Source organism: Glandiceps talaboti, chromosome 5 (genome assembly GCF_964340395.1).
Source record: "Glandiceps talaboti chromosome 5, keGlaTala1.1, whole genome shotgun sequence".
Taxonomy (NCBI): Eukaryota; Metazoa; Hemichordata; class Enteropneusta; family Spengelidae; genus Glandiceps; species Glandiceps talaboti.
Window position 1 is genome coordinate 16,897,325 of NC_135553.1, and position 27,007 is coordinate 16,924,331.

General features: G+C 35.1%; 2 protein-coding genes across 2 annotated transcripts in view; both read right to left on the reverse strand.

The window, feature by feature from the left end:
* The window catches only part of LOC144434999 (queuosine-tRNA galactosyltransferase-like), a 73,554-nt gene that overhangs the window by 11,783 nt on the left and 34,764 nt on the right, over positions 1 to 27,007 (reverse strand). The gene's annotated exons all lie outside the window — the stretch shown is intronic.
* Positions 1,147 to 26,770, reverse strand: LOC144434998 (N-acetylneuraminate-9-phosphate synthase-like). Its single transcript, XM_078123530.1, has 6 exons — positions 26,534 to 26,770; positions 14,847 to 15,062; positions 11,536 to 11,790; positions 8,642 to 8,801; positions 5,334 to 5,440; positions 1,147 to 5,077 (listed from the first exon to the last, which is right to left on the reverse strand). Exons 1-6 carry the CDS (start codon positions 26,663 to 26,665, stop codon positions 4,889 to 4,891), a joined length of 1,059 nt encoding a protein of 352 aa, XP_077979656.1. The 5' UTR covers positions 26,666 to 26,770; the 3' UTR covers positions 1,147 to 4,888.

The window sequence follows — 27,007 nt, forward strand, 5'->3', positions numbered from 1 at the left end:
GTCATGACCGACAACTCCCTAAGATAACACAACTATAAGTTGTCAAGGATTAATTTCAATTCAGTCTCTGGTACATACTCTAACACACAGGTAGTAATTTCAATTCAGTCTCTGGTACATACTCTAACACACAGGTAGTAATTTCAATTTAGTCTCTGGTACATACTCTAACACACAGGTAGTAATTTCAATTCAGTCTCTGGTACATACTCTAACACACAGGTAGTAATTTCATTTTAGTCTCTGGTACATACTCTAACACACAGGTAGTAATTTCAATTCAGTCTCTGGTACATGCTTTAACACACAGGTAGTAATTTCAATTCAGTCTCTGGTACATACTTTAACACACAGGTAGTAATTTCAATTCAGTCTCTGGTACATGCTTTAACACACAGGTAGTAATTTCATTTCAGTCTCTGGTACATACTCTAACACACAGGTAATAATTTCAATTCAGTCTCTGGTACATACTTTAACACACAGGTAGTAATTTCAATTCAGTCTCTGGTACATGCTTTAACACACAGGTAGTAATTTCATTTCAGTCTCTGGTACATACTCTAACACACAGGTAGTAATTTCAATTCAGTCTCTGGTACATACTTCAACACAGGTAGTAATTTCAATTCAGTTTCTGGTACATACTTCAACACACAGGTAGTAATTTCAATTCAGTCTCTGGTACATACTCTAACACACAGGTAGTAATTTCAATTCAGTTTCTGGTACATACTTTAACACACAGGTAGTAATTTCATTTCAGTCTCTGGTACATACTCTAACACACAGGTAGTAATTTCAATTCAGTTTCTGGTACATACTCTAACACACACGTAGTAATTTCAATTCAGTTTCTGGTACATACTTTAACACACAGGTAGTAATTTCAATTTAGTCTCTGGTACATACTCTAACACACAGCAGTAATTTCAATTCTGTCTCTTACTCTAAGACACAGTCATAAATTCAGTTCAGTCTCTGATACATACTCTAACACACAGCTATTAAAATCAAACATCTTGTAATTGACACTTTAAGTTACATACAGGCAAATCAACATCAGGCCTTTTGCCTGAGAATGAATCTGCCAAACTTATCCCAACAAATTAGCCATTTCAGTCTTAGATTTGAATTGTGTAATCACTTTAATGCTGCACCAACATAACCCATAATCAATAATTCTTTTGAATCGTACAATAATTGATTTTCTCCCTATCTATCTCAAAAAAAAAAGATAGAAAATAATTATACATAATTATGAAACACAAGTGGTTGAAGTAGCGCCGCTGGTTTTTTAAAAAATATCTGTTACATAAATGGCACAGGAGATGGACAAGGTGAAGCTCATATGTACTCATGAGTATTGTCTAGATCTTAGAAACAGTTCACCTATGCTAATAGCCATAGTGGGGAAGTGCTTGTGGTTTATGATTAATATATCACCTAAACACCGGGTCAAAAACTTCCCAACAAAACATATCTCCCATCATTAGTAGTGAAAATTGTTCTGTCATTTACTATGGTTGTCATTCAAATGTTAGAATGTTATATTAACATTTCAGAACATCCAACTGTTGAAGATTATACTTTAAATTATTTTCAAATAACCAGACAGTTTACCCTCAAGAAATAAAAAAATAAAACTTTTGAAAAAGACATGAGATACATGAGAAATATATATTGAACCTGGCAGACTGTGGTCTACATCAACATAGAACCTGGCAGACTGTGGTCTAAATCACTGTAGAATCTGGTAGACTGTGGTCTAAATCACTGTAGAATCTGGTAGACTGTACGTGGTGTATATCAATATAGAACCTGGCAGACTGTAGTGTATATCAATAAAGAACCTGGCAGACTGTGGTCTAAATCAATATAGATACTGGCAGACTGTGGTCTAAACCAATGTAGAACCTGGCAGACTGTGGTGTATATCAATATAGAACCTGGCAGACTGTACGTGGTCTATATGATATCAATATAGAAGCTGGCATATTGTGGTCTAAATCAACATAGAATCTGGCAGACTGTGGTCTAAATAGAAGCTGGCAGACTGTGGTTTATATCAATATAGAAGCTGGCAGACTGTGGTCTAAATCAATGTAGAACCTGGCAGACTGTGGTGTATATCAAAATAGAACCTGGCAGACTGTGGTGTATATCAAAATAGAACCTGGCAGACTGTGGTTTATATCAAAATAGAACCTGGCAGACTGTGGTTTATATCAAAATAGAACCTGGCAGACTGTGGTTTATATCAATATAGAAACTGGCAGACTGTGGTTTATATCAACAAAGAACCTGGCAGACTGTGGTCTAAATCAATGTAGAACCTAAGAATACTATGACATCAAGACATATGCAACAAGAGATCATGAGAGATGGGAGTGTCTATTTGAAGAACATACTAAATGGCAATGATGCTTAAAACACTTGAATTAAAACAAGGTGCTTACTGGGTGTGAGAGAGACTTGATACAGCAATAGACTGTAAAAAAAAGGGAACGTTTGAAGGGTGTGGCACTTCAACAACCAAACTGTGACCCTTTTTGAATGCATAGCGGTGTTACAGATGGGGTAAATTGTGAACTGGAATGTATAGCCACACCAGGCGCATGCACAATCTTTCATGCGTTTTTTTTTGTCTTGCTGTAATCCACCATCTGCAATAGATTTACAGATGCCAACAACATACAACATCAAATAATAATAGTGACAATTTTGACTTGCAAACTGTTTTAAAAAAAGGCATCAAGGTGTCATATAGAAATTGTTATTTAAAACAAACAACCATATTATCAATGTCAGTTCCTCTGAGGGATAATGGCACAAGCTCCCTATGGAAGTATACAAAAACAGGCAGTAGATGAGCATCCAAACATGAAACCTTGTGTGTTAAAGACCCAATTCAGATTAGGTGTGAAAAACAGTTGTTTGGTATAAAGCTACGGGACAAGTTATTCCAGAACCAAACAATGATCCTATGCAATCACTGATAGACATAAAGACTAATGTCAGAACATGGGATTGGATCCCTGGCCTTTAAATTGAAACACATAGGGACAAAAAAAAAAACCCATTACACAAGTGGTCCTGTGTTTGTCAGTCCTAACATACATTTCTAGTATAAACATGTCTTGATACATATATACCACTCTCATTTCATACGTACCCCCACCCCCTATCTTTAACAAATTGGTTTTAAATTACAATATCCGAAAGGTTACAAGTAGTCCAGCTTACACAGAGTATATATATATTACATTCACACAACTACTACTGTAACAATCATAAACACTCTTTACTAGACAATTAATCCATCAATATTTCACTAGGAAACCCTTTCCTGACAACAAGCCTTCCTCAAAGACATATAGTACCCAACATTTCAACTCTGTTACCAATCTGAATTTAATCACCGATAAATATGGCAGCCATTCAGTCAAACTATTGTGAAGGTCACCTTATAAGGTGATGTACATATTGAACTACAGTATCTGACATTTGTGCCAGGTTTGGTTGAAAGTGGTATGGCTATCACAATAGTCAACTCAGATGGCACTATAGTGCACAGCCCTTCATTAAATGGTGATTGTTGTAATACTATTTAATTTACTAGATCCTACCACAAGTTGGGAACTGGCATCTATATAGTGTTAAAGCCATTTGTTAGGTCTTGTAGAAAGTAAAATTGAGTCACAGGGATAATTGCATAGGTGTGGATTCAGCATACGCATGTCAGATGTGTACATCTATGCATATAAACACTTTGAAAACATTTGGTTATTTGACCTTGAACACTGGGGTCAAGGTCTCAGTAGACAGCTTGTGATAGACAATCTGGGTTTAGACATTCAAATGAGATCTCTATCTATTAAAGAGTTAGTGGGCAAAATCTGAATTTTTACAACAAAAATGGCTGCCATTTGATCATTATTGTGAAGGCCACGAAACAAAGTGCATCTGACATTTGTGTCTGGTCTGGTTTAATAGCCCATGAATGTCTGAGATGCAGGTGATAATGGAGGCATGCATGAACAGGACACAGCATAGTAGACCCCTCCAGGTTTCACCTGTTGGGGACTGAAAATTGTGATATGTGACGAACTCTCGCAAAGTGGGTTCTGTTAGTACCTAACAAGAACTTGTCTTCAATTGAAATACATAAATTCATAAATGAAGAGCCTCAGACTGGTTTATACATAAACAAAAGTGATTTCTATTATAAATCTTTTGGAATCGAGTAGGAATGGAACATTTGGGAAATATCACTTTGAAAAGAACCCAAAACATAAGAAGTACATCTGTTTTTTTAGTACTAAAATTATATGTGATTGTCACTGTATTGATATTAAAATTATGTTCCTGTTGCGGATTTCAGTGAACATTACATATATAGATAGAGTAATTGGTCAGCTAATAACCAATGATGGATACAAAGTCACCTTTGAACTCTGTTACTAAACATAGAATGTACCTTGGAAAATAAACTTTTACTGTTACTTTGTTCAAGACAACTCCAAACTATTCTCAGTTAAAAGCAATTAAATAAATTTGGGGTCACCACACAAATTTTTTAAACAGAGGTCAAACCAATATCCAAATTTAGTCATTTTAGAATCCAATATGGGTTCTGCCAATTGTGTTAACTCTATGGGAAAATGAAATATTGGCAATTTCCTTAAAAACAATAGTTAAATCCAAAATGTCTTTTATTATTTCAAAAGGACCACTAACAAGCTGGATTTTCATGGAAATTTGTCCCTGAGGCACATTCTATCATGATATAACAGTTTGACATTTGTCAAAGGTGTCTGCCTATCAATCACTGGGTACTGGCACTGGAATTTGACATGAATGTGATGCAGCAATAATTAATAATTAATTAATCATCGATGTTGTCTTCTAGTAAAGATTCATCATATTGAAGACTTTTCATCAGTGTCTTGCCTTCCAATTCAAATATTCTTTCTGGAGGGAAGCCCTTAGGTTCAGCCACTTTAACCGCCAACATGTCAATACTGATTGGTGTACCAGCTGGGATATCTTTGGCAGCCACAACTGTCTTTCCAAGCTAAAAAGTAATGAGAGTAAAGTATAGATGACATTGTCTATTAAACTGTGTCTCAGTGAGGATAAAAAAAACTGAGATAAGGAGGTGTCAAAATATTTGAATGAAACCACTAATGCAAGATAACCATGAGTCTAACTCTTACTGGTAACATTTGACTATTGGGTCTGAGCACATTCAACTGTGTGGGCTCTGCTCAGGTAGGACTTTTTATACAAGGTTTAATATTTAAATAGCTGTCAGTTATGATCTTAATTACCTTGTTGTGTGTGCCCATTTCACATGGCCAAAGTTTCTTTTCTCTCTTTCCAAGGGCTTGCTCTACAAGTCGTATATTAGAGATCACTTCCTTAAGTTCATCAGGTTCTGTTAAAGAGCAATGAGTATAGTTACTTTACATGCAATGGACCTAATGTTACAAATATTCAATATGAATTTTCATAATTATATAAATCAATATTCCTTGAAAAACATAACGCAAAAAATGGATGACATATTGATGAAATTCAAATAAAACAACATAATATAATGTAAGTATATGAATGAAAACTTATAATGTAAGTATATGATTGAAAACTTATAATGTCATTCTACCACTGTACAATAGTCAGATTAGTATAATTCTGGCACTTTTCATATGGCTGGTTGTTACATTGATGGCATTTTAATATCAGATATACATGTAATTCTAGCACTTTTCATATGGCTGGTTGTTACATTGATGGCATTTCTCAGGCAATCTCAGTATTAATCTGAGACTAATAGAAAGGCACATGACCGGAAAACAAAACAGAAATGTATAACATAATTGTGTAAATTGTTTATTGTAGATTGTATTTTGAGCTTAAAGACAAACTCCTGCACTTAAAATGGAAACAGTTGAACAAACAACACATAATTGACTTAAATAGTAGTTATTTCATTAGATAAGCACAGTAGGTAGCAGTTTTAAAGTCTGTACACAGTAGGAGCATAATTGGTAACCAGGGGCTTTTTTATACAATCTATAATACTAAGTGCCAGTTCTGTTCAGGGATATTTTCTGATTTGGCTATTAAATAAATTTGAAAAATATTAGTGAGTTAGAGTGACAGTTCTACATGAAATTTGTGTGATTCGTTGTTGTCAATGATGTCAGTTGAATGATACTCATATGAAGTGATTTGACGATTTGATTTGAATAAATTGTATGGCTGATGTAACGTCAACGCAGTCTAATTATAAAACAAGAGAACGCACAAATTTGAGGAACCAAGTATGGCATATTAAAGCAAAGGTTTCAGTGGAATTGTCTAGAATTTAGTTTCATGACTGACACAAGCAAGAAACCCACTATATTTGTACTTCACATTTTAGCCTGCTTACTGTGCTGTCAAGATATACCTCCTACCACATACCTCTGATGATGGCTAGGAGGTACAACCAGCTAATAATGATGTATCTCAAGAGTGCAGTAAACTAGCTATTCATGTTTGTGCCCGGACATGAATGCCGAAACAACTGCAGTGAGTAGTAGCACGCTAGTTTATTTCTCTATCTCACAGAGAAGACACATGTATTCTGGTTAAAACTTTATAGAGTATGATGTAACTTATGTTTGTCTTGACATGGATGAATTAGTAATTAGTGATTTGTATAGCGTGAAAATCCAAAAAGCAACATCTATAAACAAGATTCCAAAATCAATTACATTCCAACTGTGTTCAGACACTAAAACTGCTGCTGTCTATCTACTAGAAAATGGTGCTAATGGCAGTGTAGCACAACTGGCTGTTACTATGGACATGGACTTGTTGTTTGGGATATTTGCATACATTTTGGAATCTTTATTAACTTGCCTATATACCCTTCCCACTTTTTATCAATATAAACCTTCATTTAGCTGTTGCTATGGGCATGGTCCTTTTGCTAGGCATATTTGCATACTTTTTTGAATCTTTCGTCACTTATCTACCATCCCTGTTCTTATATTTGTAATATGCCTCATCATTTCACTGTTGCTAAGGGTGTGCTCATGGTTGCTAGGGCCAATTGTGTTGAAATATTTTCAACAATAACTGCAGAATTATACCTCCAGAAAGATCCATCAAGTTTCAATCTGCTAACTAATAATATTTTTGACAAAAAATCACATTGATCTAATTTGCATATCACTGATGGGATCATCATGTCATGAACAATTCTTACACCCCTTAGAATGTTCCAACCAAATTTCAGACTGATCTGCCCATTAATTTTGGAGTTTAAGTTTTTTTGACCAAACATCACATTTATTGACCCAAATCACACACCGGTGGTAAGATTATTTTGATTTGAACAACCCATCAGATATTATCATGGCAATTGGTCTAGTGGTTTTTTACTTTAAGTTGTTTACACACACACACACACACACACACACACACACACACACACACACACACACACACACACACACACACACACACACACACACATCCACACAGACAGACAGACAGACAGACACAGACAGACACAGACAGACAGACAGACACAAGACAGATGGACAGACAGACATGCAGACAGACAGACAGACAGACAGACATAACCTTTACCATGCCTATAGCACTACTGAACCTTATCAGTTCAGCTGTGCTAAACAACAACTATGGCAATAATGTGTTGCAGGATGAAAGAATATGACTGTAATTGTCCCCAGCCAAATGTACACAAATGTACATGGACTGTCCTCTTTGTATTTTTACTTCACTCTCATCATAAACTTTTAATACTCTTGTTGACAAGTTATTGAATTGAATTGAATTGAATTGAATTGAATTGAATTGAATTGAATTGAATTGAATTGAACTGAACTGAACTGAACTGAATTAAAGTATACATCGTGCATGCCAAATAAATGTCAGCTTGTATTGGCTGGGTGTACACTTTGTGTGTACACAATCTCATTTTAACATAGGTGTACAAGGTACTAGGTACAATGTGAACAATTGTCAAGCCTAAATATATCATCCTGGCCACATGGTTAGTCAGTCCATCAATCATGACCAGAAATATGTTTGCTGTTTGCAAATGGTTGAATTCAAAATTAGTTAAACGTATGTGCCAATTTGTACATAGTCCAATTTACCATGCTAGCCAGTATAAAGTACCCTTTGTCTGTGCACCATAGGAATGGCAGAGGTACATTCTTACCATCTGTAGGCAGGCTTTTGCTTTTTAAGACTGTCACAGTACATTTCTATCGCCACAGTATCATAACTGGAAAGCTGTCAAATATTATCTATTGGTTTATAATATTGGTAACACATTTCAAGATAGCTGGGTCAACATATTTCCTACACACAATTCAATGTTAGACATGTACATCAATGATTTTGCTAAGTTAAAGGAACTTGAAGAAAATGGGGTGGAGGAGAAGCTGGTAAAACTAGGCTTTATGGGGAAACAAAGTAAAATCATCACCCCCCCCCCCCCTTTCACAAACATACAGTGTATGTGTTACAATTATCTCTTTTAGATTCTTATCGTGATATACAAAATTCCTTTTTATTCAAGATGACCAAAAGATTGAATTAATTATGAATTTACCAAGTGATGCCTTGTGATCACTGCCTTTCCATGATTTGTCCAAAGTCACATGTCTTTCCACAACTTTGGCTCCCATGGCAACAGCCGCTAACGTAATTGCCATTCCACCTTCATGTCCAGAGTATCCCACTACCACATCAGGAAATTCCTTCTGGAATTCCTACAGGCAAAAATGAAAATAATGATTCTAAGTTAGTTATTATACTAAATGTTTACTTAAAGTTCACACAAATTGAAGAAAGACAATGTTTTGAATTGGTCAACATGTTCAGTGAAGATGGTGACGGATCACTTCATCCCAATTTCAACTTGTCCCCTTTCAACTCACACAACAAGCCCAAATTTCATTGCATTGGATTTGTGGGCTGATTGTTTGTGTTTCATTTTACATTATATGTTAACATCAAAAGTCTGGTTTTCTTACCAAAACGATGGCGGGATTAACCAAATTGAAAGTAAATATAGAGGATGCACAATGATTTTTTACGTTTACTGTAACATCTTTATAACTAAGGGGTAAACAGTGTTATATACACTGACCTAACTCAGCATTCAGCTGTGCTAAAAATCCCAAATAAATACACATTTGTCATCCATATGGCCACTTTCAGTGCACACACACACACACACACACACATACACATACACATACACTCACATACACACACACATACACACACACACACATACATACACACACACACACATACACACACACACACAAGATGAGATCAAATGACTAAGACTAAGACACCAATAATGAAAAATAATGGCTTAGTTGCTTGGTTGCTTGCAGTTTGGTGTTTCCCACATTTTATGAAAAATTTATCAGGAGCTTTACTCATGCCTAGCAACAAGACCATTCACATAACATTCATTGTACCTATCAATGAGTCATTGGAAAATTAGATATTAAAGCTTAGTTAGCAACATTTCCTTCAAACAAATATTTGTTTCCGTGTTCAGGCAGGGCATAAAGTCAGGGGACATACGAGATAAAAGCCTCGGGTGCAATGAGTGTTTTTCCCTTCCTTTGCCACGTCAATAGTTGTTCTAATACATGAAGTCATAATCTCATAAACTGAACATTAGTTATTCTGTTTTAGTAATATACAGAGACTTTTAAGTATATCTGCTGATCAGTGAGCTTGTGAGAATTTATTGAAAGTATAGTATTGGTTTAAATTGTTTTTTCAAAGAGTCGGCTCTGTGGTCTGACAAGTGGTTGGTTATACTTCATACGCTATCAGAGAATTTAATTTACACAATTTGAAGATAATTTAAATTATTCATGCTCTGAGTTCAGTTAAGACAAAAAGTGCTGATAAATTGTTTTTTATATTCACAGTACCGTATCATATACTTAGACAATGGCATTTGAGCTTTGTTTTTGATGAATTATTTCAATTTGAAAGCTTCACAATTTGAGCTAACGGAATATATTATTTGTCACAACAACGTGTTTCTATGTCACTGATTCTGCTGTGTTAGAAATACAGGATTGAAAACACTCAGAATTGCCATCGCTTTCCTCAATTTTTTTTTATATTACTTCAGTATTATTCAAAATATTGGGGAATAATATGATTATATCATTGCCATGGTATAATAGTCATGTTATTCCCCCAAATTTTTCTTCATTTAGTTGGAAAATGCTCTTGACCTGTAAAGGGTTGACACTGCGAGTTGCTAAGGGCCCCTTAGGTCACTCATATTTTCCTTGTCTGAACTGCACAACAGTTCCCATGCACCCATTGTACTGTAGAGTACAATGAGATCCTCTCAGGTCAGAATTACAACATTTCCACAACAGCTCACATCCATTGTAACTCCACACCCCCCTCAAACCAGGTCAGACATGCAACTTCTTGACTATATCATAAAGTGATGAAGATATATCTTTATTATATTGCATTCTTATTTATACATTGGAAACTTGATGTTAGCCTTGAATTGTGCTGGGAAGGTAACTTACTTGTCCCGACATGAAAAGGAAGACATTAATAAGATTATCAAGGTTAGCCAAATTATCGACATGATCAAAACAAGGTGAAAGTAATTTACAAAGTTTCAACAATGGGTAAATCACTAGGAGTGGTGAATTCCATTCACCAGTAGTTACAGCTGATTTAATCTAGCCTCGAATGAAAACATTTACACAGATATTGATAGATTACTAGTATTGGTTTCAGAGTTAGTCTCCAAGTTTACTTCACTTGTGTAGTCTAGTTCCTATACAGTATCGTTACGATTTATACCTTTGTCTTGTTGCTAGGCACAATTTTTCGGAAAATATTTGTGACTGAATGGTTTTGTCACTATTTTATATTGACTATTGATTTACCTTGGCTAAAAATAAAAGATATATATTGGTGAAAAATAATATTTAGCCTTGTCACAACTTTTCTTTGTTGCAATGTTGTCGTGTAATAAGACTCTTGTAATTGAGCCTTTGGTTTACTAAGATAAGACACAAATTAAAACTATTGTCCCAACTGTGATAAGCTTGTTGTTCTAATACATGAAGTCATAATCTCATAAACTGAACATTAGTTATTCTGTTTAGTAATATACAGAGACTTTTAAGTATATCTGCTGATCAGTGAGCTTGTGAGAATTTATTGAAAGTATAGTATTGGTTTAAATTTTTATCAGTTCAGTTGTGCTAATAAAAACTGTTTGCAAAGAAGTTTCTCTATTAAACTACTATTGTTCCTGCTCAGCTAAATAGAACATAGTTTATACTACGGCTAGACCGACTTGGCCAATCAGATGCCTTGATTTTGGTTGCTTATATGGAGCCATAATCCACTCTTACCTATATTACGCTCAGCACTCAATTTGCATGCAACAAATTACACAAAATTTGTGTGTAAAAAATGTTAGCTTCTTACCTTAATGACATTCAAATGTACATCACTAGGATCTAGTGGATAACAACTGGTGCATTGAAGGAAGCAAAAGCTATCGTTAATAGGCTTCACTCTTTTGTAAACTTCCCTCATAATATCCATGGATTGCATACCAGAAGAGATAACCATTGGACGGCCTTTCTTGGCAGTGTATTCCAAATAAGGCAGGTTATTGGTGTCTAGGGAAGCTACCTTGAAGAAGGGGACATCAAGTTCATCTAGAAAATCAACAGCCCTCTGTAAAGAAAAAATGAACCAGATTAAAATCATGTGGTCATGGTTGCTAGGGATATGTGCATACATTTTTGAATTTTTACTCACTTGCTTACCAGATGATGTTGTTATTTTCGAAAAAGATACTGGCATTTGGCTTTTACGTGGTCATGGTTGCTCGAACAATCTAATCCATTTAGGAGAACACTTGAAATAGTCTGCTTTGAAACTCTATCTATTGCATATAGCTCACTTTACAGAAAAGTGTTGTTCTTCAAATTCAATGGCAGCAGAACGACAACAAAAGTTTCAACTTTTTGATACCCAGATAGATTTCCACTTGTAAGACAGAGCAGGTTAGGACTTAGGTAAGACACAGCAGGTTAGGACAAGTACTATTGATAAGTGTAGTTTTCACTACCACACACTACATCTCAGGTCTCCCAGCCAAACATAAATGACACATCAACATGTACAAATCAATATGACTATACACAGAGAAATGTGAAATTTGAACAGTCAGCTTGTAATGATATCGGGACATTATGTATACTAGAAGGAACCAACACTTATTGATAGTGGCAAAAGAAAACCTCTATCTGATTAGTTTTTTTGTATATAATTAAAGTCCCAGTGTTTAGTTATAGCTTCTCATAGATGAGATGCGTTGATGTAAAGACTGTATGTTGTTTTGAAGACCAATGGGATTTCATGTCTGGGTGTCCAGCTCTTGATATGTCTCTGTTTCGATAATGGACTCCCTTGATTGAGTTATCTACTTCTATTTCATTGGAGCCTCTTTTCGCCAGTTTCTTGGTCAAGAATTTCACTTTGTTTTGAAATTCTTCTTCGTTACTACATGTTTGTATGTATCTGATCATTTGACCTTAGCTTAATGAACCTAATAACTAATAAACCTAATTACCATACAAACTGGTTGAATTTTGTCCATGTTCGGAGCCCCATTCCACTCATACATCATACTTTACTATATTTTACTGTACTTTGTTTACTATAAATATACTATACTATACTATACTATACTATACTAAACTATACTACACTACACTACACTACACTACACTACACTACACTACACTACACTACACTACACTACACTACACTACACTACACTACACTATACTATACTATACTATACTAAACTATACTATACTACACTACACTACACTACACTACACTACACTACACTACACTACACTACACTACACTACACTATACTATACTATACTATACTATACTATAATTAAGCAATAAACCACTCCCTGGGGATGCTATACCAAGAGGTTTTGACCAGTGAACAAAATATATGCACAAGCGATATGAATAGACACTTTGGTGGAATATTTATGATAAAGCAGTCTATATTGAAGCTGAAAAGCTGACTTTAACAATTTAGGTTAGTGGCCATCTTGTATTAAAAATGGCTGCCATATTGGATTTTTGAGTGACTAGTGTTATTTTCTGACTCCCTGACCCTTAAACTTTGTCTGTACCCCTTAAACATTGTGTGTACAAAATTTCATGTTAAACAAACATTGTTTGTATCATAAGGTGTACGATTGTGACCAATACCGGTAATCACTGTTATCTGTCTCACGAGTATTGCTGGGGTCAAATTGTAGACATAGTCAGTCCTTTGCTGATTCTAAACAGTTTGTAAAATTACAAAACTGAAGCATCGAATTTCAATAATTGTATTCGTCAACAGTTATTATTGAAATATCTTGTCAAAATGTGGCCTCGGGAGGAGCATTATAGTTGAAATTATTTCCACTTTGTACAATATGTTACTTCTTTTATTACTACATATATTTTAATTCATACATTCCCATAAGTATAACCTGTTCACTGCTATTGTGATATATCATTTTATAGCTGGTTGTACTTCCGAGCTCTCATATTGTCTTGAGAACAGTTCAATAGCGAGCTAAATAATTGAAATTGTTTGTCCAATAGCCCAATTGACTGCAGTGTGCAGTGCCTGCAACCATGACAACTATTCAGACTATTTACTCAAATGAAGTCATTATGTAAATGAACACACATTACTGAGATGATCATGGAGTTAATATAAATGAATAGCATGATTTGTGTAGTGACATGTGATAATTTATATGTAAATTACATGTAATTAGGAAAATTTAACATATGGGTGTTTGATAACGACTTTTGGAGGTGTTGCTATAAGGGCTAGGAGGTACAACCAGCTAACAGCAAACAGCAAACAATGAATGGCCTAACATTCCTAGCTCTTCTACTATTACTTTTTACATATCCAAACAAAGGCATAACCTTGTAATGGACTAGAGGTAGGGAATGAATTTTGGTAAATAAATGCTATGTTGGACATAATATTTCATACTAATTTGATTTCAGTCATATATGTGTTTTTATTTATATTTATTTAAAGACACTGCCTGGATAAAAAATACATGGTGTAAAATGAGATGTAGATCTGCTTAAAGTAAGTTAAGAATAGGTACCTGCAAAAAAAAGCAGCAATACCGGTCAAAATAGAACTTGGTGTCTATTCTCAGTACCTGCAATAGCATTTATGTCATGCTAGGGGGTCAAAATAGAACAAGAAGGTTGACTTATTTTCATGTGCCTGTAGTAAGGCCAAAAGAAAAATTTATCTGGTTCTGGTCAGGGTAAACTTTCTAAAGTGGTGCGACGACACGACTCTATCATATTTATCTCTTGAAAAACTTCCTTCTTCTTCGAAGCAGTTTAGGCTTTGTATTTAAGCAGTCTTGGCATGTAGGGTAGATTTCAGCTGCTTGTTCTCCTGATATCAGGAATAAATAAGGAATGGGAAAGCAAAAATTATCGGAAAGAAAAGGATCGGTATTCAGGGCACGTGCTCGCTGACCAGAACCAGATATTTTTTTTTTTTGGCCTATAAATGCATGTGAATTAGCACATGGAGTGGAAGTCATGTGTCCACCAAGAAATTGAATGTTCATTATTTTATGATGTGCCTAGGCATTAATATTATATTTAAGGTACCAAGAACTGTAAATGTGACTTCATCATTTATTGTACTCCAATTGACTCACCATATCCATTCCAGATGCTGTCAGTAGAATACCAATGGAATCAGCATAACGCTTTAATTCTCGGTATTGATCATGACTGAATTCCAGGTACTCTTTATGTTCTCCATAGGTTGGACCCCAGGCATTGGGTGAGTTGTATGGTCGTATCAAAGCTGCTTTGTTGAATCTTACTGCTAATTCACTCTTCTGGAATTTGGCACAGTCTGCACCAGCGTCCTATGACAAGAAACGTACAAGAAATTGTTAAGACTTATGAAAATTCTTTTTAGCACAAATAAACTTACACGCAACAGGATTTTTTCCAAGATGTCTTTTTTTTCAGATGTATAATTCAATTTGAATGCAAATCATCATACCACATTTTCTACTGTAAACGTTGTTTGATGTATTAAGACAATATAAATATTAAATAGCAACACGTTTTTCATGTAAAACACAAATGACGACCCCCCCACACACACACAGATGCACACAAACATACACCCCCCCACACCCACACACATGCACACAAACATCTGTTCACACCTACTTCCAGACACACAGGTAGACATACACAGATTGACTGATTAACATTACAGACTGACATCAAATGATTTGTAAAAATATAGTGCTGATTATGTTGTAGCATTAACTGTACAGTTTTAAGTGTCACCTTTTTTGAAAGTTTTTATTCACTTGCCAATCATTCCTGTTACCTTTGCAATTACATCATCATTTCACTGTTGCTATGGATGTGTCTAGTTCCTAGGCATATACATATTCATTTTATGAATGTTTAGTCATTGGCCTATCTATCCCTGTTATTATCTTTGTTATCCCACTAAATTTCAGGCAAATTTACCCAGTAAGTCTTTGAGTTCAATTTTTTTACCCAAAATAATTTTTTTCCCCCAACTCTCACATTAGGTTGCAATCATTTCCATTTGAATAATTTCCCAACTAGACACCCAAAGTAATACCCCACCCAATACCAAGGCAATGTCCAGCGATGTTTGACTTTTAAGTTGTTCACAGACACACACACAAACACACACAGACATTTCACCATGCCTATAGCACTACTGAATATCAGTTCAGTTGTGCTAAATATTACGATGCTTTTATTTGAGTATTAAAATACTGCTACAATTGTATGCTCCCCGGGGAGTTGAGAAAGACTAAAAGGGTCGTTGTGCCGTTCTGAGCTGAGCCAGGGGTAATAATTGTAAAACGCTTTGAGCACAGCGTTGGTAAAGTGCTATATAAGAACCCAACATAATTATTATTATTATTATTATTATTATTATTACAAAAACCACTTAATTTACAGTCCTTTCCGATTTCGGTATAAATGTTTGAGACACATAAACCATATCATCACAATCACACAAGTTGCTAGTTTTCTACCAAGCATGGCCTTGGGTAGAACTATTAGGATTCTCTCTCACATACAAGTGTGCAAACTATTATATTTCATTTTGGCGGTAATACACATTGTACTACGTGGACATGTCCAAGCCTGTAAAAGGTTACCTGCCGATAGGTCAATGGAATTCCACAATGTCAACCACCAATAAATCAATGACATGGTCACTGTTGTACAGCAAACACTGTACACTCTTTGTTATAAAGGTTTAAATTAGCATTTACCTTTTGATGAGACACGCAATGCTCAGAGCCTTGGGCACTTAAGGGTGTGGCCATTGTTGCTGGGGCCAACTGTGTCAAAATATTTGGCAGAAAATCTAGTCTATAGTATATATGTATGTGTGTGTGTGTGTGTGTGTGTGTGTTCCTATTCACACAAAGCAAAAATTACAAAACTGGAAATGTACCTGTTCGATCTGTGGTGAATATTCTAAACCAGAGATTTTGCTACCATACAATAATATCTGGGCTACAATAGTATCGAACAAGTTTAAGGTGTCTATAAGAGGAAGCCCTCCCATTTTGCGAATTAAAACCTTTAGATGGAACATTGCCTTTTGCAAATTAAAACGTTTAGATGCCTTTTAGTTTGCCTTTTGTGAATTAAAATGTTTAGATGGAACATTGCCTTTTGTGAATTAAAATGTTTAGATGGAACATTGCCTTTTGTGAATTAAAATGTTTAGATGGAACATTGCCTTTTGTGAATTAAAATGTTTAGATGGAACATTGCCTTTTTACCTTGTGTATCTTAATTTTGTTTGGTTGGATTCCAGCTAAGTCTTGACGAAATGATTAATCCAAGATATTGACATTGGGGTACAACATCAATGTACGGACCAGCATAAAACCCAACGTTCATATCTCCTTAAATAACCACCCCTCCTAAAAACTACAATCTGCGTGTTTCGTAAATTTACATTCATATCTCAATGAGAACAAAAGAGTTGAAGTTTATTTATTTGCCTTTGAATATGAATAGCCAGCTACATCATCAGCATACATTAAAATGTTCAAATTTTGCAATTCTTCATTTATAAAAATACCTTCACATCCAACATTATTAATGTAGGCTGCCAAATCATTTATCAAAAGAGAAAAACAACATAGGACTTAACATGCAGCCCTGGCACATGCAAATGGTACATTGGAAATATTCAGTAAGGCCTTCACTTGTACTGACACAGGACTCAAGTTTACTGTACATTGAACGCAAGACCGATAAAAAGTTACCATGAATACCCTAGTCTAAATAATTTGACCCACAAAACATGACAAATAAAGTCAAAGGCTCTTGAAAAGTTTATATGCCTTACTGTCAGGTAGTTGTCATTGCCCCCACCTTTAATACACGTTACAATTTCATGACTAAAACCAGACAAACTACTGGTCTGTAGATCCACATTAACACATCCTTTGTTGTGATAGGATAAAATGTTGCACAAAACCATCAAATGCTAACTTAAAGCCTTTTTGATCAGAAATGAGGTGTTTGAGACCATCCCATCTGGGACCGCGAAAAATTAAAACTCATATCATTTGGTGAATCTATATTGCCCCTCTCACAAGTGATCTGAAGTTATGACTTATTAAACTTCTGATATCAGTTAAGTTGGCTCATGTGACAACAGTACAATTGAGTCACCAACATAGTTGTACATGTGAAGTAACGTTATAGCCCTGGGATGCAAGCTAATTAAAAAAAACGGTCGTCATCTTAATACAAGTACTTATATGACTTTAATTTGTTGCTGACTTAGAAAGAACAAATAAATGTTCAATTTTTAGGAGCGTGGCACTGATTGATAAAGGAGGCCAATCTCTGGTCAGCCTAGAGACTAAAATTGTTGTCAGCTTTCTAATCTAACATCAGATTTAAACTGAATGCCTTCCATAAAGGCAGTCTTTAGATTTTCGTTGCAATGCACAATAATTGTTCGAATGCAACAGAACATATGTGATTAGTTATGTTTGAAGTATATACCAAATTTAATTGAATTTGAAGAGTGCATTTTGAAGATATAGCCTTTTTTCTGAAAGACGTTAATTATGCAAATAACTCATTAAAACTAAAAGCTACATCATTAAGCTTTTCAGAACATGTGTGATTAGTTATATATATGTACCAAATTATACTGAATTTGAAATACGCATTCTTAAGATATAGCCTAAGTACCGAAAACTGTTAATTATGCAAATGACTCATTAAATAAGAGTTAAATCAGGTAGTTTTTAATGAGACACATGCACCCTGTTATTACAGACACACACACACGAATAGACATTTCACCATGCCTATAGCACTACTGAATATCAGTTCAGTTGTGCTAAATATTATGATGCTTTTATTTGGCTAAATACTGCTACAAAAACTACTCAAGTTAATTTACAGTCCTTTCCGATTTCGGTATAAATGTTTGAGACACATAAACCATATCATCACAATCACACAAGTTGCTAGTTTTCTACCAAGCATGGCCTTGGGTAGAACTATTAGGATTCTCTCTCACATACAAGTGTGCAAACTATTATATTTCATTTTGGCGGTAATACACATTGTACTACGTGGACATGTCCAAGCCTGTAAAAGGTCACCTGCAGATAGTCAATGGAATTCCACAATGTCAACCACCAATAAATCAATGACATGGTCACTGTTGTATGGCAACAGTGTACACTCTTTGTTATAAAGGTTAAAATGAGCATTTTAGTTTTTATGAGTGGAGACACACAGTGCTCAGAGCCTTGGCTGTCGCATTTGAGGGATTTGTGCCACAGGGCATGTATTATTGCTTAGATTGCCATTTTCTTTGGAAAATATCGCACGAATCCTGCTGCTACAAATGTATCAATCTCTATACTATGAAGAAATATAAGAAGGGTGGTCATCTTTTTTCATTAACCTTTCAAATTTGAACAAAACATGCACATTTGCAACAAAAACATACCTGCATGAAGAATAGGTGCCAAGTAAAGTTATACACTATCACTGGGGGCAAAAAATAATTTTATAACAAGAAAAATGGACCTTTTACAATGAGCGAGCGCTGTATAAAATCCTCTGTATGTCAAAGACAAGTCAAATGACATAGCCGTCACTGCTGATTGGCCGAGAAAGAGGCATTGACTAATGACGTCAGATGACTGCTACATTTCAAATTCAGAAGCACGTCCCTATCACTAAACCCGGAACCATGGATCGCGAAAAGTTTACGACAACTTCCTGGCGAGTATACTTGTACGATTTCCAATACAACTGCATTTTTACTGTGTCAAACTGTGAATCTGTGTATATTGAAATTGATTTCATTTTTCGTGACCCATAAAGTAGTGATGCTTCCGGGGGATTTGAAGGTCTTATTGTCGACAGCGTAGTTTCAAACAGCCAATCGGCAACGAGCTGATTATTCAAAATAGCTAGACGTACAGAGGAGTTTATACAGGGTCGTGAATCGATGTCCCCCCTTCTCTCTTCCCCTTACAGGTAGGAATATATAGTCAAAAGATTGTTATATTTAGTCTGTAGACCTGGAAAAAAACAATCTATGAAATATTACACGCCCCTATGTTTTGTGCAACATGAAAGGCCACAGACACAAAGAGCACACAAAACTTGTTTGGAAAAGTACAAAATACAACAAAATAGCACCAATGGCGTTGAAGCACAACTGTACAGTTTTTAAAAACGTTTATCCACATGCTGATCCATGCTAGATATAGGTGTTCATTTGCTGAATGATTATCCAGTTGCCTATCCAGCTCTGTTGTTATCTTCATAATGTATGTGATCATTTGGCTGTTCCTATGGGCATAGTCTTGTCACAAGGCACATTTACATACATTTTTGAATGTTTATTCACTTGTCTATTAATCCCTGTTGTTATCTTTGCAATAGATGTGATCTTTTGGCTGTTGCTATGGGCGTGGTCTTGTTGCTAGGAATATTTGCATACACTTTTTGAATGTTTGTTCACTTGTCTAAAATCCCTGTTGTTATCTTTGCAATATACGTGATCATTTGGCTGTTGCTATGGGCATGCCCTTGTTGCCAATAATATTTGCATACACTTTTGAATGTTTGTTCACTTGTCGAAAATCCCTGTTGTTATCTTTGCAATATACATAATCATTTGGGTGTTGCCATGGGTGTAGTCTTGTTGCTAGGCATATATGCATACATTTTTTGAATGTTTGTTCACCTGTCTAAAATCCCTGTTGTTATCTTTGTAAAAGACACCACTGTTTGGCTGTTGCTATGCACGTGGTCATGGTTGCTAGGGATATTTGCATACATTTTTTGAATGTTTACTTACTTGCCTACCAGATGATGTTGTTATTTGACCAAAATATACTGCCATTTGGTTGTTGCTAAGGGCGTGGTCATGGTTGCTAGGGCCTATTGTGTCAAAATATTTTGCAGAAAATCTGCAGAATAACACTTCTAGAAACATCTCACTAAATCTCAGTCTCATTGGCCAAATACTTTTGAGATACAATTTTTTGACCAAAATTCACACTTTTACACCTAATTTGCATATTGCTATGCACAATAATTGTTCGAATGCAACAGAACATATGCGATTAGTTATCTGAAGTATATACCAATTCAATGGCTCAATTCAAACGAAATTCGACACATGTGTTTCATAGGGTAATGGCAAGAACTGATTAGGTTTTGGTAAACATCCATGAATATTAATGAGCAATTTACATAATTAATGGTTTTCGGTAATTAGGCTATATCTCAAGAAAGCAAGCTTCAAATTCATTATAACTTGGTACATACATTTGCGATACCAAAGCGCATCTGTCTTGAAAATATTATCGATTTAGCTTTTAGTTTTAATAAGTTATTGGCATATTTTCGGTAATTAGATAGCTACACAAAAAAGAAAGTTGTTGTTTCTGGTCAGGAAACGTTGCCTAAAGTGGTGTGACAACACAAATTTTTTTGTTAATTGTTCATGATTAGTTCTGCAGTTGTCTTCCCTGAAGTAGAAATTAATGTAGGGACAGTTATTTTATGTTTTCCCTTGGATCTGCAGTCTGCATTGGCTGGATAAACACAATCCAAACGCACCAGAAAACAATTCTTTTTTTATGGCCTAGGGTGATAACAAAATTGTGTTTTTCAATAGGTTTACAATGGGCGCAGAGTTCACAAACTGGTGAAATATTTATCATCGTTTCAATTTCATCAAATATGGACATATCATTTTGAAAATTCACACACTAATTCGCATATGAATAAAGAGAAATCATATCTTTTTAGATTTTCGATTAGAAATTTAGGAAGTATTATATTGACCTCAAACTGTCTCCTTTTTACTGTGTTCTTTTCAGATTTCTCTCGATAACTAACTAACCACTGTTTGTTGCAAGGCTTGTAATCGTTTATCTAGCTTGGTATCTCAGGAAAGAAATACACTCTCAAATATTTATCAAGTGTAAGAATCTATCATTTATACTGAAATGTGTGTGGTCATAATATGGAAACTAGGCCAAGCCTATGAAGAAAATTGCCTTCAACACTGATGTTCACTGCCTACATAAAAATCGATATTTCTATTCAGCAGTCCAGTGTGTGAGTTTGCAACGATGTATCGATACCGGTGACCTTATACATATCTCTAATGATATATAACCTTCCCTTGTGGAAGGTAAAAAGCAATTACAACAAGTTTCTAGGCTGATCTATGGCAATAAAAAATCTAATCTGTTGGAATTGTCATTCCCATCGAAAAGGTCAAAAGCTTCATTGTAAGGTTTACAAGACAAAGAACAAAGTACGTATCAATATACAAGGAGACCTTCATTGAAGACTTGAGACTTGACATTCATTGAGAATGAAAGGACATTGCATACAACCCAGAAGTTGACATTCGTATTAGGATTATTGTGTGTGCACGCCTATTGCCCAACCTGGAATCTATTCAGATCTGACGTTGAGGCCTAGGTGGGCCTAACTGTCAGAATGGAACTAAGTAACTCTAACCATGTATCTTTATTTAGCATTTCGAGTTCGTGAAAGAAACAAATAATTTATTTTATGTATTTCTTTATTTTCACTTCATTTTCTTATTGATCATGTATTTCGTATAATCTATATACTGATGTCATTTTGTATGACTTTAGCTTTCTACTACTGTGTCTGTTATGACAATTGCAAAAGTGTGTACATTAGGCCAGTGGCAATAGTATTGAATTATCGTTTGATTGACTGTAACTATGTAACTATTGAACACACTACTTTTTGTTATGGCAACTATAACAGTCTCAAATTGTCCACAATTTCAAAAACACAAGATCAACCTGTGCACTAATAACAAAAAAAAAATTCCTATGAGGTCTATATGTTATATATGTACAATTGTAATACTATACAGTCAACATGATAACCACAAGACACAACACAGGTCTTAGGCATTAGATATCCACGCACAAACCAGAGTTAAAGTTTAATAATAAAACTTTAATTAAATTTGTTTTATCTCTTTTCATGTACATTTAAACCAGTGTGTCAAAGGCTTTGTTGAAATAGGGGCAATTTACATTTCAACCAGTGTGCCAAAGGCATTGCTGAAATTAGGGCAATTTATGCAATCAGATATATAACTGAAATTATATTCTACAGTAATCCTTAACAAGTCAATCTGATATTTAATACACTTTATATCTGACCATACGCTTTTACTTGTACTATTATAGCATCACAAGACTATTTGACATAGTGGGCTGTAGTAACCGTAACACCAAATTTGGAAATAAATAAAATATAAAAAAAAACTAGTCATTGAAAATCACATAGTCCCCGCTATGATTGGGTTTTAAGGAACTGGCAGTTTATGTTGTCATTTTCAAACCTGGTTAAAGTTGTTTGGCCTCATACGGTTGTTTTTGATATCACTACTCTGTTCAGGCATGTCTGAGTTATGGTTTTGGACATGAAAATTGTGTCAACAAAATGGCTGCCAGGCAGCCATATCGGATTGTATCACGACGAAAATGGATATGCACATGTATGTCATAGAACACTGTGCTAATACCAACTTTGAATGAGATCTGTTCAAGCATGTCTGAGTTATGACTTTGGACATGGAAAATTCACAAACAAAATGGCTGCCAGGCAGCCATATTGTATTGTATCACGACAACAATGAATATGCACCTGTATGTCATAGAACACTGTCCTAATACCAACTTTGAAAGGGATCTCTTCAAGCATGTCCGAGTTATGGCTTTGGACAGGGAAAATTCGCAAACAAAATGGCTGCTAGGCGGCCATATTGGATCGACTTATTATCATAAAACAAATTGACGTGCATATGTATGCCATAGTATGTTGCCCCTGTACCAAGTTTGATAAAAATCGGTCCAGGCATCTCCAAGAAACGGCTCTGGACAGACGGACGCATGGACGGACACACGGACAGACGGAACCCAATCCATAAGTCCCCATCCGGACTACGTCCGGCGAGGACTAATTATTTCACCTGACATCCTATACTTAGGGTGTAATAACATATAGCTACAGAAACCGATAAAGGATTAATAAACAACTCCTGTCCTTACATATGTAAACTGGTGGACTTTACTCTTACCAAAGTATACCACAAGTTTGAAGGAAGAAATTAGCAAAGAATAGCACAGTTTGATATATTATTTATATTCATGTACCTCAGTTTGTAACATATCTATATTTAGGTATACAGAAAACTTGAGGGGTAGTCTTATCAGAAAAGACTTTCTAGTCAAATAGTTCTTGATGTATTGATGTAGAAAAACTGTGGCAGACCTATATTTGCGAACAAGAGCAATACGTACGGCGAATATCAAACATAGAGGACCGACAAATCTGACTATTAAACATGAGAGTTCATTGTGAAACAAGAATCAAGGATGGCTCCAAGACTCTTAGCCTGATACTGGACAGAAATCAATGCATCAAGAATGCAAATTTTTTGTGCGCCATTGTAAGTAGGGTCATAAATCCTAGAACAAATAACACAATTCTCTTTTATCATCATTAAGGCAAAGGAAATTTGAAAACATCCAAGCTCTGACATCAGAAATACATGATTCAAGATTTCTAACAGTGTCATCTTAATTTGCATGAGGGAAAGACACATACAAATTGCAGTACAAATTGAAGTCATCGGCGTAGAAATACAACCACGACTAGCGACCACGCCTAAAGGAGATGTGTAAACACTAAACGAGGTCAAGGCCAAGCCTTGAAGCACACCTGTATCAAGAGGATAATAGAGTGACTGTGCAGAGTTTATGATTGCAGATTGTCTGTGATCAGAAAGATAAGACTAATTAAACCAAAAATAAGATTTTACTGAAACATACATACAACCATCACTTGCAATTGACAGAACTCAAACGAGAAATTATGATATCAGAGCAATCAGATGTACTTTTTCTACATATGAAAAATGTTTGCAGAATTTACATGTAATCCCTTCTATGCAATCAATAGTTCTGACGACTTCAATAGACAAACTGTAATATCATAGAAGGTATGAATCCAACTTTATAATACTAGAATAGCTTTATCAAGGTTTCACGTAAGTTACCTGAGTAGGATAAAAACGAAATTCTTATACTTTAATAGGCCTCATACCACCCCACCCCACCCTACCCCCTTCTAACTAAACTGACCAAAATTGAAAATTGTTTCAGACAGCCAATTTCAAATCTGTAGTCGTAGGTAGTACTATGAATACACAATGCCAGGATGTAGTAGTATGTAGTACTCTGAATTCAAAGCCAGTAGGTAGTAGTATGTAGAACCGGTACTATGAATACAAAATGCCAGTATGTAGTAGTATGTAGTACTATGAATACAAAGCCAGTATGTTGTAAGGAAAAAATAGCTCTTTTATTAACACTTTAGTGTATTTCAGTTCCATGCATTTACTGTGGTGAAAATTTTTCCATTTCTCAATTTGATGACATTATTTTAAAATGTTTGTTTTTAGTAAACAGATTCCTTTTAAAAGTAAAATCATCTTGTCTGATGAGAACTAAAATGTAGTTTTTTATCCTGCACTGAACTATTGATCTCGCCCCTAAAAGGCTTATAAACTCAGCTTGGGCCACTTTAAATTTTTGAAAATAAAAACTTTTATGAGTAAAAAAAAACCCACAATCATACGGTCAAAACTAACAAAAATATATGAATAAGAGAAACCAAAAAAATGAACACGATTTCATGATTTTACACCTTTTTTTTATACTCAGTTCTAGGTAAACAGTATACAGTTATTACTTTCCTCAGAAAGCACAGAGAGGTAACTGATTAACATTGTAATAACAAAATGAAATTAATTAGTCAATATTTTATCATAATTAATCATACGATAATGTTAATTGATATCTAATTACTTTTAATAGTGGCGGGTCCTAGCATAACTATTTAAGTGAACCAGCATCCAAAAGAGATGCAAGAAAATAAATTAAGTAAAATTTACAGCATTGAATTTCATGCAATTTCATTTTTTAATGGAAGGATTCTCAGAGGAGATATTACTCTAGCTATGATACAATGATAGCGATAGCGATATTATCAATACACAGAATAAAACCCTATAACATCCAAACATACGTATTAACATAAAATATTGATCACATTCAGGGAGTGGCTCTCATCTTTTTTTTTTTTCATTCAAAAAATGAAATACTGAACGAAACTTAAGAACAAAAATGGAGACATTTCAAGTGTAGTAATTACCCTGGCAAACAGTATCATGATGAAGAAATAATCAGAACTAAATTGATAGTTTTCCAGTTATCATATCACATAAATGGAGCAAAGGAAACAAAGGTGTCAGCGCATGCATGAACATCTTAACACTACGTACTATGATCTTTAATAACCATCACACATGGAGTAGTGTAAAATATACGCTGTTAATAGATACACAGACTACTAGATAGCTGGAACAAACCTGAATGAACCAGTATAAAGAGTTTGCATAACAAAAGAGCGCGAAAATTTACTAGGACAATACAAATCGACGAAAGGCGCCATCTATGATATACACACATATATGTATAATGTGTGTGTGTCAAGACTATCATTCTGTTAGTGTACGGTATGTACTGATGTACGTATCCTTGAGTCATGCATCATAGTAACCTGACCTGCTTTCACTCAATATTTTCTTTCATTTATTGTTCTCGCCCTACATTTTCTCACACATCACTTTCATTCTGTATAGTCAGTTTGCTTGCAATCCATTATATTCCAAACAAAAGCATTTCTCACTTACCTTAGCCATTTTTATCATTTGTTTGGCTATATTCATGTCTCCTTGATGATTCTGGCCAATTTCTGCGATGAAAAAGCATGGATTGTCGCCACCGACCATACGACCAGGCGCAATTTCAAATTCGAGAGGCATTTTTACAAAATACAAATGAGACAGGCCTATTGAACTTCACACGTTGTAGCTACAGGAACACCCAGGCTGGAATAGGCCGAGTGGCAGGCATGTGTTCCGACATCATACATTGTGGACCCTCTAACTGACTATTAAAATACACAAGTGTCAGATGCTATAGTGTAATGACCTTGATAGTCTAGTCTGAGTACAAAAAGTATTATAGACACCAAGGCTTGTCTTTGACCTCTCAGTTTATTGAAATTTCAGACCTGAAAGTACTAACTGAATTAATTACACAATAAGTTACTCTGTGTATTTTCATGATGTATGTCCTAGCTGATGGTATATGTGATATGGTGA